This window comes from Esox lucius, chromosome 7 (assembly GCF_011004845.1).
Source record: "Esox lucius isolate fEsoLuc1 chromosome 7, fEsoLuc1.pri, whole genome shotgun sequence".
Lineage (NCBI taxonomy): Eukaryota > Metazoa > Chordata > Actinopteri > Esociformes > Esocidae > Esox > Esox lucius.
In genome coordinates this window covers 2,846,157-2,864,641 of record NC_047575.1, presented here as the reverse complement: position 1 = coordinate 2,864,641, position 18,485 = coordinate 2,846,157, and the positions used below count along the sequence as shown (strand labels likewise).

Genomic DNA, 18,485 nt, shown 5'->3' with positions numbered 1-18,485 from the left:
TATATGTCACAAACATCCAAACCCCACCCACATGCAAGCCCAGACAGGCTAGCGAAAAACCCTTGAGAGTATTTGAATGATGTATCATGCATTTGAACCTGGTCTGATCCAATCGCAACCAACCACCGGGCAATGCTGAGCGTTGCACAAATACACATCCAGAACACTCCGTGCCCAGACATAATTTTACAGACAGAACTCAGCTACCCTTAAGGCTTTTTAAAGCTCAGATCATGTACTAGTCATAACTAATGTTATGTTCGGTTCTCATATCCCAGACTGATTAAAACACAACACTAATTTTCTATAATTATTCCATCAGAAAACGAATATAGCCGACCATGTCATGAACATGAAAATAGAATGTTCAAATAGGATTTAGGTTCTAAGCCTACACAACCACAGCTTTACAGATGGATGCCTCTCAGTCATGTGAATGTGCCCCTGTAGGCCTCCTGCTGCTCTGCTCAGAACTCTGGGAAAAGACAGCAAGCCAGACCGATGACATCGCTCCCAGGGGGTTCTGCACTCTGGCTGACACTGCGCTGCTCTCAGACTGTCGTCAGTCTGTGTATTGGTTCATGTGAGATTGGTCGAGTATTTTATATTTCAAAATTATTCGATGGAATCTCTTCATGCATTTGTAATGCAAAGAAATTCACAATGACCAAAACCAGAACGCCAATCTAATGTTTACATACACTACCATTCAAAAGTTTGGGGTCACATAGAAATGTCCTAGTTTTCCATGAAAACATACATGGAATGAGTTTGAATAGGAAATATAGCAAAATGAATGGGACGTATAGTAATTGACAAGGTAAGAAATCATTATTTTTAATTTAAATAATAATTGCGTCCATCAAACTTTGCTTTTATCAAAATCTTATTTTTGCAGCATTACAGCCATGCAGACGTTTGGCATTCTAGTTGTCAATTGGTTTAGGTGAAAATGTACTCCAATCAAGCACCGTCCACAGGGTACGGCATAACGTTGCAAAATGTGTGATAGCCTTCCATCATCAAGATCCCTTTCACCCTGTACAAATCACCCACTTCACCCCCGCCAAAGCACCCCTGGAACATCACATTGCCACCACCATGCTTGAAAGATGGTGTCAAGCACGCCTCCTTTTATTTGGTCTGCGTCTAACAAATGTTCCTCTTTGTGATCCGAACACCTCAAATTTAGATTTCTGTGTCCATAAAACCATTTTCCATTAATTATCTGTCCAGTGTCTGTGTTCTTTCGCCCATATTAATCTTTTCTTTTAATTGGTCAGTCTGAGATATGGCTTTTTCTTTGCAAGGCCAGCATCCTGGAGTCACCACTTTACTGTTGATGTAGAGACTGGTGTTTTGCAGGTACTATTTAATGAAGCTGCCAGTTGAGGACCTGTAAGGTGTTTGTTTCTCGAACTAGACATTTGAACGCATTTGTTATCTTGCTCATTTGTGCACTGAGGCCTCCCACTCCTCTTTCTTGTCTGGCTAGGGACAGTTTGCGCTGTTCTGTAAAGTGAGTAGTATGCGCTGTTGTGTGAGATTTCCTCTGAAATTTCTCAGAACATGAATAGATTGACGAGTTCTTTCAAAGAAAGTTATTTGTTTCTGGTCATTTTGAGCCTGTACTCAAACCCACAATTGCTGATGCTTTAGATACTCAACTAGTCTAAAGAAGGCCAGTTTTATTTCTTCTATAATCAGAACAACAGTTTTCAGCTGTGGAAACAATTGTAAAAGGGTTTTCTAATGATCAGTTAGCCTTTTAAAATGGATTAGCAAACACAACGTGCAACTGAAACAGAGGATTGATGCTGATAATGGGCCTCTGTACACCTATGTAGGTATTCCCTAAAATATCTGCCATTTCCAGCTACAATATTCATTTACAACATTAACAATGCACTGTATTTCTGGTAAATTTTATGTAATTTTAATGGACAAAAAATTTGATTTTCTTTCACAAACAAGTACAGTACATTTCTAAGTGACACCATATTTTGAATGGTAGCCTATGGTCGATATGACACCAACCTAGTATAGTTCTGCAGTAGGGATTCTGATGCAGCCAACAGCTCTTTCAGCTAAATTCCGTTATCTTTCTGTACTGTCACGATCAAGTCAAATACAGAATATAGGTGCCCAATATATTTTAAAAACATCTAAAAGAAATCTACCATTGATTTTGAGGTATTAAATATATTACGACGCATACATTTCTGTCATGAAAAATAACTTTCACATTTACCAGTGTGCATGTTGTTTCTGTTCCTCAATTATTATGCCATTGCTTTTGTTTTTATGGCTTCTGATAACATGCATGCAGGTAATTGTGCCTGAGTTGCACAGCCAAGACCTGGGCCCCTATGAGCTGTCCTTCCAATTGCCGCTGGTATCAAAAAATCAATCACAAGTGTGGCTTGAGTGAAAAATTGCCTTCTTGCTGTGCGTGCAAACAAATATAAATGTTGGCGGAGACCTGGAGAGGATTAGCGAAGCTCCACCACATGCTGCTAGCAACTGACTGTCTTCTGAGTCCATGGACGGCAGTAAACCTCCAGAGTGGACAAATCTCACATTACACCGCCATTCAGCCATTCTTCCCAAAGCAGTCTTTCACACAGACATGTTTTTGCGAAAATGAAATACATACCCTTTTTTATGACTTTCAATGACAATAGGTCTGTGTCACAGTTAAGTCTGCTTGTGCCTTTTGTGACATCCAACGGTTTCTACCATGCATTACAACGGGCCTATTTCAAATACATGCTGTAACCTTTGGCCTAAAAATAATTGTATTATATATTTACTATCATGTCCCAGTAAATCAAATGTTTTATGATCAGTGAACAGACCTGAATACTGAGACAGTAAGCTCAACAATAAATACTTCTTTCCCCTCTAGCTTCATAATAGCATTTAACACTGCCAGGTTATGGAGGGAAATTATCCCTTCTGAATAAACAGAGACATGCGTCCAAGCCAAGACCATTGTTTCAAATATGTGAAATGATATATACAGTAACGATCAAACCTTTGGACATGCCCATTCAAGTGTATGGGTGTGTCCAAACTTCTGACTGGTACTCTGTATAAACATTAAACCACATCCATATTACAGGTAGGGAACTATAGTGTTCGGAGTTTAGCTAAAGACAGTTACACATTATTGATAGAAACAACATTTTCTACTTCAAGATGAGATCCCAAAATGTTTAACCTCAAGCATCAAACCAGCATCAGTCCAAAGGTAACTGCCAATATAAAGAAGCCATTTGAGTAAATGAGGGATATATAGTATATAAAAGTTAGGTACTTGCACACAGGTAGGAAATTAACATCCCATCATACTTAGGATCTTATATAAACATTCTAGGTTACCACAGCTAGAAAAATTATTGGCCTTAAATTTAAAAGAGGGGTCATTTGTAGGAGTACATTTGGTAATGATGAAGACAGCTCAACTTGCTGTCTGCTTTTTCAGGATAAACTATGGCTGTCTGTCTAAGTCACCAGATCCAATTCATCACTTAGCCTTCTTGAGTGGCACTTGATACAGTGTTTTCCACTAGCATCAACAAAACACCAGACTTTAGAATTGCTTGTGGAAGAATGGTGTAGTATTCCTCCATTGGAGTTCCAGAGACTTTTAAAATCTATGCCAAGGCACATTGAAGCTGTTCTGGCAGCTTGTGACGTCCCAATGTCCTATTAAAGGGGCACTGTGTAGAATCCTGCCTCCAACGTTTACAAGACAATATTCGTTTTAAACGGTCTCCTCCTCACTTCCCATTACCGAACGAGACCGGAATAGTATTAGCTAGTCCACATGGAAAATGAGCAGGTTTAGGGTAAGGGGGATATAAATGAAGTATGAGGAGACTACAATGCAAACTGATGGACAGACCAGCAAGAAAGTTTCAATAGAAAACATCTCAGGGACTTCTAACAATTTTGGGAATGACATATTTGAAACATTAACATTCCCTGCAGTCTTCTGGTCCTTAAAGTATAGTAAAAATTGTAGAATTGGCTCTTTATTGGTTTTTATTTTAACCTGTATGTGTCACCTGTATGCACAAAGAGCATCTCTATTATCTCTGAAAGGGCTTCTCTGTGACCTCACAGAGTAGGGTTAAAAGTGCCAAAAAGGGTATGTTCTTGTTCTCCTTTACGCCACAAATTGCAGCATATAAAAACCACCATTTTAAAAATGTCTGAATTAAAAGTTTTCGTTGTGTACAATTACAGTGACAGAATGACCTTAAAAAGTGGCGGAACTGCCTTGCAATACCTCAGCAAACCATTCCCAGAAACACAGAGAGAAAAAAGTCTCAATGTTCAGTTACTGAAAGAAATATAAAGTGTAGACCTGTCAAGATTCTTAGCACAGGAAACATCCCCATTCATCTCCTGATTACCACTAAATTAAAATATGGGTCAAGTATTGTAACTTTTTTTTTGTTTCACTCAAAAATGTCCAAAATGAATACTTATTAAAATGGTCATTTGAATTATGAGATCCCACATCTGTCTAAGGAGGTCGGAACTCTGAACAATATACAGTGGATTTTTGACAGACAACGCAGAGGGGAGAAGTACACTGAATTAATAAACTACCTGCCTGTCAACCCCATACGATGTGCAGGACATTTAGAACTTAAATTGGTCTCTTTATCTGTGAGCGGAGAAAGGAGTAAAAAGTGCATATTCAGGGATATAAAAGATAAGAATAAAGAATACAACTAAAGTTTTTAGTCAGAGAATGGTGTGACAGCTTTTTCAACTCTAGTCTAAGATGATGGTGTTTGTGAGCTACCTCTCAATGATGGTGCCGAACAGCAGTCTGATGGCCTTCTGGATGTTCTCGGTACACAGCCAGCTCCACTGGTCCTTCATCAACAGACACAGGATGTTTAGAGCCACGTCTGCCACTGCCGTGTCTACAGCAGAAACAAAAGCATGCTCAAGTTGTCACAAAGAAACCCACTTTCCGGGCTCAAAAGAGATATGCCATTTTTCCATGTTAGTAAAAATACTGTGTCGCAGTTCTTAAAGATCAACAGGCAGAGATTGTTCGCTCTGTACTCTAAATTATCCAGTGATGATAGGGTTAAAGTACAGACTGTCAGCATTAATTTCAGGGTATTTCCTTTATCCATATCTCATAAATAATTTACAAATAACACCATATTGTGTAAATAGTCCCCCAAGGGGAGCAAAACCATTTTGGACAATTGTCTTCACAGCTGTCTCTAATTAACAAGGTATGTCTGTTTGCATCATTACAGCATGCACAAGAGAGCTGTCAATGTCTAGTCTTGATTTTAGGCTTAGTATTTGCATTTGAAGTGATATGCTGATGTCTGACAACACAAGGACAGAAATTTAAATACAAGTCAAGCTGGCCATCATGATTAAGATAAATCAGAAAAAATGGATCAGAGAAATAACCAAATCACTGCAAATTACCTGGTAGACCAATGAAGACCTTTACAGTGGATAAACACAGAATGTTCATAATAATGAAGAAATATAACTACAACTGTCTGACAGTAGATATGCCAGATACTATCATTCCTAGAAGAATTCACCATCTGAACCTCAAAAAGGTTTTTACTAAAAAACAAGTATTGCTAAAGAATGCCCCATTACATTAACCAAGGAGTTTTTCAGGGCCAGAAATGTGGACATTTCTTAATTGGCTAAGTCAATCACCTGACCAAAATACAATTGAGCATGCGTTTCAGTTGCTGTAGACAAGACTGAAGATAAAAAAGAATGCTCCAAAACAAACAGGAACTAAGGATGGCTGCAGAACAGGCCTGGCTAAGCATCACCAGGGAAGATATATAGCATCTGCAACCAACCACTAAATTTGTATTTTTAAGGTCATATCAATTTGACCAATTACTTTCGGCCCTCTAAATGGAAGGACAATGTATATACAGTTCTGTAATTATTACATGGTTCACAGTTAATGGATGTTATGCAGAAAGTCTGCAGTTTAACCTCTTAGTCACTGTTGCATTTCATATCCACTGTGCGGGATTAAGGAGCCAAAACCCAAAAACATGTTTCTCTGTTCAAATACTGATGGACTGCACTGAAGATGGTAAACACTGCTTTCTAAAACTGTGGCATGATACTGCCATCCAGTGGCTGAGCAAGGTTACAGCTCCTTTTTGCTCATTACTTAGCAGGAATAGATCCCTTAATCTTATAGAAAGATTAAAATTGTTATTGCACTGAGACATTCCATAGGTATCCTGTTTGTGTGTCCATTGTGAAGTCATGGGGTTGATATTAAAAGCCTGTTTAGGCATTAGACAAACCTGCCCCTCTTGGTTTTCTATTCCGACACCCAACTTCCTTTCGGTCTTTTCCAGGCAAAACACTAAACCTCCTCCTGTCAGCTTCTCTTTCCTGGGGAGCATAGAGCAATGCCTCCTGATCCTTTATAAAGTCCTCAAGACCAGACAGAGACAGGCCCTGGAACACCTGGCCAAAGAAATCAGGACACACAGGCAGATTGGGATAATTCATTTAGTGAGGAGATAAAAGAAAAAGTATTTCAAGCGTCAATAATGAATACTCAGGCAAATGTTACATATTTGTTTCATCATTTTATCAAATGAACCCCATTTATCTCCTCTTGTTTTGATAGCAGTAACTTCCTTCAATTTACTCCAAACATTTGATGACTCTAGGACCAAACAAATCAATTATAAAACTCCATGTTTGTTAATGTTAAAATATTCTAATGTATTTCATTGCAAGACATTTTTGTGTCTTGCGCATTTTCTTCAAATGGAAACAATATGAAACATTTGAGTCTAACTTACAGTGCACCCTTCTTTAAAGCAATATATGACTTTTGGCTGGATTTCAGGAATGTTCAGTGTAGGGGCAACTTTGCTGGAGAACCTCGCCCGGACAGACCTGACACCAAAAAACAACGGTCAAACCATTGTAAAAACAATTTGTCATGACACGAAAGTCATAATGTATGGTTTTTAGACAGACTTGATATTGCAAAACTTTCACTAGGCCAAAAATAGTTGTGAAAGACAAAGAGACATGGGCAGTGAGACAAAGACAGGGAGTCCCACCTCTTCCTTCCTTCTGGGGCATTCCTCCCATCAGCAGGTTCACCATCAAGGTCATCCTCAGTGCGAGGGAACGCCGTTTTCAGAGTGCCTACAGCATTTGCCATTATCTACAACAGACAAATAATTAGGAACATATGGGGATTCTACTGAAAAAAACATTTAGGTTCCATCCTGTTTTGTTTGACAAAATGGGGGAGGGTTAGTTTAATTTATTCCAATAGATATTCGGTTTGATAAAACATTTCACAAGTACAAAGTTTGGTGTGGCTGAATGAATACACCCCACGTTCTCAGACAACAACAAAAACACCATTCTCTCACCAGAAACCAGATCTTTCATGATCTTGGTCTCTCACTTAACATGAATTTTTTTTTTTTTAGCATGAGTTCACTGTGCATCGTTAAGAACTATTGTGACAATTTCACCTTATCAATCCTTGACTTAACAAATGGTTTCTTTTCGAAGGCTGTGCCAGCATCTGTGTTGAGTGCCAAAAACTCCTGCAACTCATTGCTGTTGACCGTTTCAGGAATCATGCACAGTTGCTGGAAGAAAGCAAATGGAATGACTAAGGACAGGTGTACAGCAGCCTAATAAATTTTTTCTTTAAGTAAATTGACTGAGAACACATTCTCCTTTACATTTTCATCCTGTCTGCTCAGGGTATCGATAAACACAAGGCTCCCTGCCACCGTATGATCACTATGCAACAGCTGCAGTTCACTGTGAATGTACAATAGGACGTTCTCTATCTTGCTAGGAACCAACACAATGCCTACTTTAAGAAAGGCATCCAGCTGTCCTTTTCGAACTTCCACCTTGTCAATATCGAGGTTTCCAAATGGAAGATCAGGGAAAGTCTTCTTGGGTCCCTTAACATCTGAAAAGGAAAATGTACAACAGCTTTTATTTAAAGTAAAATATTGATAGTGGCCTTGGCCTGCTTTACGGTCTGGGCTGGTCCCGGAAAACATGTACCAGTACCGCTGCCAGCATAGGTTTGAATCCAGCCTCCTCCAGCCAATAAACATAGAAAAGATGTAAACATGTATGGAAATTCAGGATGGATTACTTTTAATTATCTTCTTGAGGTCAGGCTTCTCCTCCAGGCGTGTCTGCAGGCGAAGGAACTCGCTGTAGCGCCTATTCACCGTGTGGTAGGCTACAGGCTGCAGAATGCCCTGGGTTTCTGATTCAACCACAGTCTCATACTGGCGAACAGAAACAGTTACAGATTTTACAGGCAAGAAAGTTCAAATCTGAATGATAAAGCTACTTAATGGAAATTTGAGATAATTAGAGATCTATCTAGCATTTTGTCAGATTGCAAACGTGTGAATAGTGATTTATGGAGTCAATTGGCGTGTCTTTGGTCTATGAAGGGTTGTGTCTCTACTATATGATGTAAAGAGATGAGTCTAACATTCATTACATATAAAGGTTGTCTTACCTCTGATGTATACAGTAGTGTATCTTTTATGAAGTAGATACGAGTTTAGGGGTGCCTCTTACAGTTATTATATGTGGACTGATTGGGAGTGTTTTACCTTTGTCGTGTATAAAGTATAGGGGAGTGTCATTATGATATATAGAGTAAAGGGGTGTGTTTTACCTTCATGATGTATTATACTGTATGTACAGTATGATGATTTCCTCCAACACGCGGTTGTGTCATTGCCATGGTTACTGACATTTTATAGACACCGCAGAGATATTGATGACCAGAAGTTGAACGGGGGTTAATGACTTTAAACAGGGGCTGATTAATGTTTAGATTAAATTACACTATAGGGGCTGGGTAACACAACAACACTGGTAAACTAGGCTAATAGAAAATATTTTGTAATAGTCATCATATTATCAAATGTACTTTGTCAGCTATGTTGTCATTAGCAAGCAAAGTTCATTAAGAATTGCTTGTGATGTTCATGTTAGCTAGACTCCCTTCAATATTTAGGTAGTTAACATTACATTGTATCTAATATTCATTTTGTGAAATCAAAATGATAAAAGCTTTAGCACTTAATTACTTGCCTTCTATAACGTTTTTTTGTGTTTTTCCATACGTACATCCTATTGAGGATGCATTGAGTATAATTCTAAGTTGGAAAACAGTCCAAAGGTGAACATTAATTAACAGTATTGTGACATAACGTGCAATCCATGTATATAATGTACTATAGGGGTGTGCCTTTCATGATGTATAGAGTACACTCAGGTGTGTCTTAACCGTATAATACATACAGTGGGGAGAACAAGTATTTGATAACCTGCAAAATTGGAAGTTTTTCCTACTTACAAAGCATGTAGAAGCCTGTAATTTTTATCATATCACTTCAACTGTGAGAGACGGAATCTAAAACAAAAATCCTGAAAATGATTTTTAAATAATTAATTTGCAATTTATTGCATGACATAAGTATTTGATCACCTACCAACCAGTAAGAATACCGGCTCTCACAGTCCTGAACTTGTTACCTGTATAAAAAACACCTGTCCACACACTCAATCAAACAGAATCCAACCTCTCCACAATAGCCAAGACTAGAGAGCTGTCTAAGGACATCAGGGATAAAATTGTAGACCTGCAAAAGGCTGGGATGGGCTACAGGACAATAGGCAAGAAGCTTAGTGAGAAGGCAACAACTGTTGGAGCAATTATTAGAAAATGGAAGAAGTTCAAGATGACGGTCTGGGGCTCCATGCAAGATCTCACCTTGTGGGTCATTAATGATCATGAGGAAGGTGAGGGATCAGCCCAGAACAACACGGCAGGACCTGGTCAATGACCTGAAGAGAGCTGGGACCACAGTCTCAAAGAAAACCATTAGTAACACACTACGCCGTCATGGATTAAAATCCTGCAGCGCACGCAAGGTCCCCCTGCTCAAGCCAGCGCATGTCCAGGCCCGTCTGAAGTTTGCCAGTGACCATCTGGATGATCCAGAGGAGGAATGGGAGAATGTCATGTGGTCTGATGAGACAAAAATAGAGCTTTTTGGTCTAAACTCCACTCACCGTGTTTGGAGGAAGAAGAAGGATGAGTACAACTCCAAGAACACCATCCCAACCATGAAACATGGAGGTGGAAACATCAATCTATGGGGATGCTTTTCTGCAAAGGGAACAGGATGACTGCACCGTATTGAGGGAAGGATGGTGGGGCCATGTATCGCGAAATCTTGGCCAACAACCTCCTTCCCTCAGTAAGAGCATTGAAGATGGGTCGTGGCTGGGTCTTCCAGCATGACAACGACCTGAAACACACAGCCAGGGCAACTAAGGAGTGGTTTCTTAAGAAACATCTCTAGATCCTGGAGTGGCCTAGCCAATCTCCAGACCTGAACCCAATAGAACATCTTTGGAGGGAGCTGAAAGTCCGTATTGCCCAGCGACAGCCCTGAAACCTGAAGGATCTGGAGAAGGTCTATATGGATGAGATCCCTGCGGCAGTGTGTTCAAAGAACTACAGGAAACATATGATCTCTGAAATTGCAAACAAAGGTTTCTGTACCAAATATTAAGTTCTGCTTTTCTGATGTATCAAATACTTATGTCATGCAATAAAATGCAAATGAATTACTTAAAATCATACAATGTGATTTTCTGGATTTTTGTTTTAGATTCCGTCACTCACAGTTGAAGAGTACCTATAATAAAAATTACAGACTTCTACATGCTTTGTAAGTGGGAAAACCTATCAAATCGGCAGTGTATTAAATACTTGTTCTCCCCACTGTATAGTATAGGGGTTTGTGTTTCCTTTGTGATGTATTTCGTATTGGGGTGTCTTACCTTAAAGATGTAAATCGTATAGAGGTGTGTCTTACCTTTACTGTGTATAAAGTATAGGGCTGTGAGCCGGTGCTGCGGTGCTCTTTTGCTGTGACAGCCCCAGTAATTCTCAGGTTCTGGATTAGGACAGGCCCGTCAGGGCTGACGAGGGGTTCGAAGCTGAAGGTGGTCAGGCACAGCCCCCCTGGAGGGGCAGGCCGGCGGGGGTGCAGCTCCTCCTCCATGCCCACAGGCCAGTGAGGCTGCTCAGACACCTGCCCCTTCAGATTTTAGGAGAGGAATTCATAAACATTTGAACCTGCTATTTATTCCACATCCATGCGTTGAATAATTTTATTTTTATAACAGTTTTAAATGACCCAGTCTCGTCACAATTATTCAGAACACAAAATAAAAAAGACAACTGATTCTAGTCAATTGTAACAAATGGAGCAGATCTACCTCCCTCCTTATGACTTTGTGCATGCCTGAATCTCATTTTAACTGGGTTTGTGATGGGGTCCCTTTCAAAAAAGGGGAGATCAATTTTCAGTGAGGTGATCATGTGACCAGAGTCACACATATGCAGGAATCCTTAAATACCATGAAATGAAAAAATATGTATATAATAATAATAATAATAAAACAGACACCTTGGGTCCCAGGATCTTCAGGTTACCAAAGCAACCAGACGGCTCATCTTCAAACACACTGCAGAAGTTAGTCGGAGAGGCACAGTCACAGAAGCTGTCTGTCTGTTCCTCCTCAGAATCTAGCTGGTCCAGGGACTCCACTGAGAGCTGATTGGATTCTGACGACAGGGATTCCAGGTCAGAGTCTGCACCCTGATACAGGCGGCTGCCACCACTGCAGGACCTCAGCAGATCCATAGACACAGGAAAACTGTTTACCCGAACTGACGGACGAATGCAGGGTATCGGCAGGATTGGCCGCATTTCCTCCTTCAGATCTGGCAATGCTGTATGGCAAGACTCTGTGGAATCTGGTGAGGCTGGAGCAGCCGGATCAGGAGGACCAGGGCTGTTGCCAGACAGATCTCTCTGATTCTGAGGCTGGGAAGAAGAACAGGTCCAGAGCTCTTGCTGGGTCTGACTCCTAGGCAGCTGAGCTAAATGTTCCGGTTGCTCGTCCAGGGTCTCATCTGGTGGCTCTTTGGATTTGGTGAACAGGTCCACAATGGTGAGGTTGAGCCAATCTGGGTCGGACACACGACTGACTAGTGGGAGAAGGACATTACAGGAGATCAGCTCCCCTACCATGTATCTCCCAGTTCTGGTCTCCAGGTGAGGGAAAGGGACCAGGACTTGCATCAGGAGGTCCACTACAGCTCGGGTGTAGCTGAGCTCTGTGGCTGGACTTGCTAGGGCTGGGTGGGGGGTGTCCGATTGGCTGTACAGACCCCACAGACTGGGTCCGCCGGAGCTGTCACTGCACTGCAGCCCCGGCCATGCCTCCGTCTGCTTCATCATCTCCCTGGCCGTCATGTAGCTCTGCAGGTGGCAGCCGCACAACTCCAGGGCTCTCTGGACCAGCGCTCTCCTGTCCACACACCGAGCCCTCTCCTTGAGCTCCATCACAGAATCCAACATGGCATCCTGCATGATGTGCTCAAACTCCCCCGGCCCCTCCCTCTCTTCCTCCTCGGACAGCATGTCGCGGTACCATGATGACACAAAGTCTCGGACAGCTTTCTGCACTGCGCTGTGGATCTCATAGTCCAGCCTCCTCTCACTCTCTGGGGAAGGGAGAGAAGACTGGGGTTGACCCAAGGGTACGAAGTGCTCCAGGTGCAGCAGGCTGTTGGCATCCAGGGCGGCACGGGACCCGAGCCAGCCACCCAGCACCACCAGTAGGCTGGTGAAGAGGCAGAGGAGCCACACATTCACTAGGAGGTGGAAAAGGACTATCCATGTAAGGAGCACCCCGAATACCACTAGCCTCCTTTGGCCTAGTAGCTCCGAGAAGGTCCAGGAGTTAGGGTTAGGACCATGACCGTCTTGTGGAGGCATTCCCATTAGTGCTGAAACCTGAATTTAAATATAATAAGAAATGTATTATTTGTTCCAGTAAATATCTTCAGAACAAATATGAGGACATACTGTATAGGATATGGTAAATATTATGCAGAAATTGGTGATATCTAAGTAATTTCTCACACTCTTAAACAGGGTTGCTTACAGTAGAGATTGCATATTTTCAACGTTTTAGTATTGACCGTCTGTGGGAATTGAATTCAAAATAATGCAGTTACAAGCGACATTAGCAAGCAATTAACTCCAGCTGCTCTCCGATGGTCAGGGCAAACTTCGTGGTGCTGAAGGACAGCTCCCTCGTGCCAAACAATGCAGAAAACAGGGCTCACCTAAAAAAAAAAATCTAAAATCAAACGAATTAAAATCCAAAAGTGTTTTGGTTCATATATATAGTCAAAATCAGTACATTAAAAAAACTCAAAAAAATATCGGAAATACAAGCACACACCGAAAACGTGGTAAAATCTTATAACTTCTTATACGGCTCAGCTATTTGGCTCTAATCTCTATAATGCAATGACACTTACTTACTTCCTGTTTCCAATAGAGCGGCTTTGCTATCAGCTCAACAGGTGTCCACAACGTGACCGCCACCTACAGTCGCGATGGTACGCTTTTCACTAAACCATGACGATTAAGTTGAAATCTGTCAGTTGGCTTGGTCATCTGAAAATGATTCGTGGGACTCCACTGACTGAATAAAAGCTTGTCTCCCTAACAAATATTACAAATATAACTCGACTGAGGCTATACTGCAGCCTTAGTAAACGTAGTGGACAAAGTAGATAAAATATTTAGCATACCATATAATCTATATTACATGCAAAAGAAAAGGCTACTACAAGAAGATAACATCAGGAAAGTACATTTTATTTCACCATTATTTACTACATACTGGCAAATTCCCAATAGAATTTGGCAACAATGGGTATGCATATAAAATAAAAACAATGAGTATTTTATAATAATGACAAGGAGTTCAAATGATCAGAACTAAAGGCTCGAAAACGAATGGGGCGACAGAAAAAACACACGTTTGGTGTACGTTATTTGTGGCACACATGCTTCTTTTGAAAGGGGCAAATCTGTTGGGCGCAGGTCCAGCAGCTTAGGATAGGGTGAGACCCAACATCTACAGTGTTCTGCTGACACAGGCTGCACCATTCCTTTGCGCAGTGGTTTTTGGCCCCAGCGATCTTCCGTAATTGCTTTCGAATATCCCAGCGCGTTTTGTCGTCCATACAACAGGCCACATCCACCACTACAATACGAGTGGGATCCCAGACACAGTCTTCTTCACGACCAGACTTAATAGCGTTCATGCCACATTTTGGCGGGACCCAGCAACTATCATAACCATTCTGGTGCCATGACTTCTGTAAAGGATGGTTATCAGTATCGATCTTCTTCACCTTGCCAACTCGCACCTTTAACTTGAATACTATTTTGTCCTTTTTGTCAGCAGTTAGCGGATAACATTTTGCCTTTTCGATATTACGGCTCACGTAGATCCCGGGTCCTAACAATCCATCACTGGAGCGCTTAAACCCATTGGTGATTATATCCTGGGCATTCTTGAGGTTCGTGCCGTGGTACATTGTGTATACTTTCTCATTTGTGGGCTTCTCCCCTGAATGGAGCTTCTTCTCCTCAACAGCAGTCCAACCAGAAAAAGTGACTTCTTCCATAGTCAATGCAAATGTGTATTCATCTGTGAAGATAACATTCTCTTAGAAGGGCAAAAGTAACTTAGGCTATTATCCCAATTGTCACAATCATATCCAAATACACATTAGCCAATTCGAAATAGCAAAAAGTTAAATAGAATATAAATCTTGTACAAACCAACAGCAGACGTATGTAGGCGAGGTTGTTCTACTGAGGATAACTCGGCTTTCAGTTTTGATTCCTTGTTATTAACGTCTTGTGAGCAACATTAATGAAACACTTCCGGGTCACGAAAATCTGGAATCTTTCAAAATAAAAGAGACCAACGAATTACTTAAAAACTGAGATTAATTGAATTTATTAATTGTTTGATAACATGTACCTCTCAAAACATTGACAACAATTCAAATATGATCATATTTAAGAGTAATTTTGATAAAAAGTGGGTGTTAAAACACGTTCCAAGGGTAAAATTCAGACAATGCCAATCTCAGAATATGGAATACATATTGCCTCATAGCTCATAAACTATTGAATATTCCACAGAGAAAGCAGTGTAGGAAATGTCCAGGAGAATGTGTAGAGTAAGACAAACCTGTCTAATAATGGGGAACGGTGTGCTACATCTAGCAACACAATATTTCCACACCCTCTTTTTCCAAAATGCAACTTAATGGATATGAAATACATATTGACTCATACAGAAAAAACTATTCTATATGCCGCAGTGAATGTATTGTAGGAAATGTTTAGGATACTATATAGAGTGTTTATGTGCAAAAGAATCAAGGAGCACTGTGTATTTGCAATTGTTGCTGGCATTTTACTCCACCCATCCCATGCAACTCAATGGATATGAAATACATATTGCTCTATTTAAAAAAAAACTGTTCTATATGCCGCAGTGAATGTATTGTAGGAAATGTTCAAGAGACTCAATACAGTGATTATATGCAAAGAAATCAAGGGGCACTGTGTATTTGCAATTGTTGCTGGTGTTTTACTCCGCCCACCCCATTGGCCACAATGTATCTCAATGCATATGAAATATATATTGGGCTATAAAAAAAAATAATCCCATCCATGAACTGCCACCTTAACTTGGTGGAGGGTTTTAAGTACCCGAGTGACCCTAGGAGCTATTTTGTCTGGGGCTATATGCCCCTGGTAGGGTCTCCCAAGGCAAACAGGCGAAGGGTCAGACTAAGAGCGGTTCAAAACCCCTTAATGAGAAAAATGTTGAGGTCCGTGACGTCGCCCGGTATGGCGCAGCCGGGGCCCCACCCTGGTGCCAGGCCCGGGGTTGGGGCTCGTACGCGAGCGCCTGGTGGCGGTGCCTTTCCCCATGGGGCCTGGCCGGTTCAGCCCAAAGGAGCGACGTGGGGCAGAAAGGATTGGCCGGCAGTCGAAGGCGGGGGCCTAGACAACCCGATCCCTGGACATGGAAACTAGCTCTAGGGACGTGGAACGTCACCTCGCTGGTGGGGAAGGAGCCTGAGATCGTGCCTGAGGTTGAAAGGTTCCAACTAGAGGTAGTCGGGATCACCTCTACGCACGGCTTGGGCTCTGGAACCACACTCCTTGAGAAAGGATGGACTCTTCACCACTCTGGAGTTGCCCATGGTGAGAGGCGGGGGGCAGGAGTGGGTTTGCTTATAGCTCCCCAGCTCTGCCGCCATGTGTTGGAGTTTACCCCGGTGAACGAGAGGGTCGTTTCCCTGCGCCTACGGGTCGGGGATAGGTCTCTCACTGTTGTTTGTGCCTACGGGCCGAACGGCAGTGCAGAGTACCCAACATTCTTGGAGTCTCTGGGAGGGGTGCTGGAAAGTGCTCCGACTGGGGACTCTATCGTTCTACTGGGGGTCTTCAACGCCCACGTGGGCAACGACAGTGACACCTGGAGGAGCGTGATTGGGAGGAACGGCCCCCCTGATCTGAACCCGAGCTGTGTTCAATTATTGGACTTCTGTGCTAGTCACAGTTTGTCCATAACGAACACCATGTTCAAGCATAAGGGTGTCCATCAGTGCACGTGGCACCAGGACACCCTAGGCCGCAGGTCAATGATCGACTTTTTTGTCGTTTCATCTGACCTGCGGCCGTATGTCTTGGACACTCGGGTGAAGAGAGGGGCGGAGCTGTCAACTGATCACCACCTGGTGGTGAGTTGGATCCGATGGCGGGGGGAGGAAGCTGGACAGATATTGTTTCCGAGTGGACCATGTTCTCCACCGCCATTGTTGAAGCGGCCGCTCGGAGCTGTGGCCGTAAGGTCTCCGGTCCCTGTCAAGGCGGAAATCCCTGAACCCGGTGGTGTACACTGGAAGTAAAGGATGCCGTCAAGCTAAAGAAGGAGTCCTATCAGACCTGGTTGGCTTGTGGGACTCCTGAGGCAGCTGACGGGTACCAGCAGGCCAAGCGGACTGCAGCCCGGGTGGTTGTGGAGGCAAAAACTCAGGCCTGGGAGGAGTTCGGTGAGGCCATGGAGAAGGACTATCGGATGGCCTCGAAGAGATTCTGGCAAACCGTCTGGCGCCTCAGGAGAGGGAAACAGTGCCCTACCAATGCTGTTTACAGTAGAGGTGGGCAGCTGTTGACCTCAACTGGGGATGTCGTCGGGCTTTGGAAGGAGTACTTCGAGGATCTCCTCAATCCCGCCTTCACGTCTTCCATTGAGGAAGCAGAGGATGAGGGCTCAGAGGTGGACTCGTCCATCACCCGGGCTGAAGTCACAGAGGTAGTCAAGAAACTCCTCGGTGGCAAGGCACCGGGGGTGGATGAGATCCGCCCTGAGTACCTCAAGTCTCAGGACGTTGTGGGGCTGTCTTGGTTGACACGCCTGTGCAACATCGCATGGCGGTCAGGGGACAGTGCCTCTGGGATGGGAGACCGGGGTGGTGGTCCCTCTTTTTAAGAAGGGGGACTGGAGGGTGTGTTCCAACTATAGGGGGATCACACTTCTCAGCCTCCCCGGGAAAGTCTATGCCAGGGTTCTGGAGAAGAGAATACGGCCGATAGTAGATCCTCGTATTCAGGAGGAACAGTGAGGAACACTGGACCAGCTCTATACCCTCACAGGGTGTTGGAGGGTTCATGGGAGTTTGCCCAACCAATCCACATGTGTTTTGTGGATTTGGAGAAGGCATTTGACTGTGTCCCTCGCGGCGTCCTGTGGAGAGTGCTCCGGGAATATGGGGTCCTGGGTCCTTTGCTAAGGGCTGTCAGGTCCCTGTATGACCGAAGCAGGAGCTTGGTCCGCATTACCGGCAGTAAGTCAGACTTGTTCCCAGTGCATGTTGGACTCCGGCAGGGCTGCCTTTTGTCGCCGGTTCTGTTCGTAATATTTATGGACAGAATTTCTAGGCGCAGCCAGGGGCCGGAGTGTGTCAGGTTTGGGGACCGAGTGGGAAGCAGTGGGGATGAGAATCAGTACCTCCAAATCCAAGGCCATGGTCCTCAATTGGAAAAGGGTGGCTTGCCCACTTCAGGTTGGTGGAGAGTGCCTGCCTCAAGTGGAGGAGTTTAAGTATCTATGGGTCTTGTTCACGAGTGAGGGAAGGATGGAACGGGAGATTGACAGACGGATCGGTGCAGCTTCTGCAGTAATGCGGTCGATGTATCGGTCTGTCGTGGTGAAGAGAGAGCTGAGCCACAAGGCGAAGCTCTCGATTTACCAGTCAATCTATGTTCCTACTCTCACCTATGGTCATGAGCTTTGGGTCATGACCGAAAGGACAAGATTCCCGGATACAGGCAGCCGAAATGAGCTTTTTCCGCAGGGTGGCTGGGCTATCCCTTAGAGATAGGGTGAGAAGCTCGGTCACCCGGGAAGAGCTCAGAGTAGAGCCGCTGCTCCTCCACATCGAGATGGGT

At 43.1% G+C, this 18,485-nt stretch overlaps 2 protein-coding genes across 5 annotated transcripts in view; both read right to left on the bottom strand.

Moving 5' to 3' along the window:
• The window catches only part of LOC105007798 (sorting nexin-19), a 38,041-nt gene extending 24,394 nt beyond the window's left edge, over positions 1 to 13,647 (bottom strand). For 2 of the 4 annotated variants that reach the window (XM_034293047.1, XM_020044568.2), the window contains exons 1-10: positions 13,090 to 13,647; positions 11,544 to 12,938; positions 10,947 to 11,171; positions 8,189 to 8,327; positions 7,896 to 7,996; positions 7,542 to 7,661; positions 7,116 to 7,222; positions 6,849 to 6,945; positions 6,339 to 6,504; positions 4,823 to 4,946 (exon numbers count right to left, since the gene is read on the bottom strand). In XM_034293047.1, the coding sequence (XP_034148938.1) occupies positions 4,823 to 4,946; positions 6,339 to 6,504; positions 6,849 to 6,945; positions 7,116 to 7,222; positions 7,542 to 7,661; positions 7,896 to 7,996; positions 8,189 to 8,327; positions 10,947 to 11,171; positions 11,544 to 12,926 (2,462 nt within the window). In that variant the 5' untranslated portion in view covers positions 12,927 to 12,938; positions 13,090 to 13,647. The remainder of the gene's footprint in view (positions 1 to 4,822; positions 4,947 to 6,338; positions 6,505 to 6,848; positions 6,946 to 7,115; positions 7,223 to 7,541; positions 7,662 to 7,895; positions 7,997 to 8,188; positions 8,328 to 10,946; positions 11,172 to 11,543; positions 12,939 to 13,089) is intronic. The other 2 variants (XM_034293045.1, XM_034293046.1) reach the window with 2 other exon arrangements.
• A 146-nt stretch (positions 13,648 to 13,793) lies between these two features.
• Positions 13,794 to 14,898, bottom strand: gig2o (grass carp reovirus (GCRV)-induced gene 2o). The gene is made up of 2 exons (XM_010866854.4): positions 14,790 to 14,898; positions 13,794 to 14,655 (listed from the first exon to the last, which is right to left on the bottom strand). Exon 2 carries the CDS (start codon positions 14,630 to 14,632, stop codon positions 13,991 to 13,993), a length of 642 nt encoding a protein of 213 aa, XP_010865156.1. The 5' UTR covers positions 14,633 to 14,655; positions 14,790 to 14,898; the 3' UTR covers positions 13,794 to 13,990.
• Positions 14,899 to 18,485: the final 3,587 nt, after the last annotated feature.

Bases quoted from the DNA above. Each gene is read 5' to 3' on its own strand.
- gig2o (XM_010866854.4), bottom strand. From the start codon at position 14,632: ATGGAAGAAGTCACTTTTTCTGGTTGGACTGCTGTTGAGGAGAAGAAG.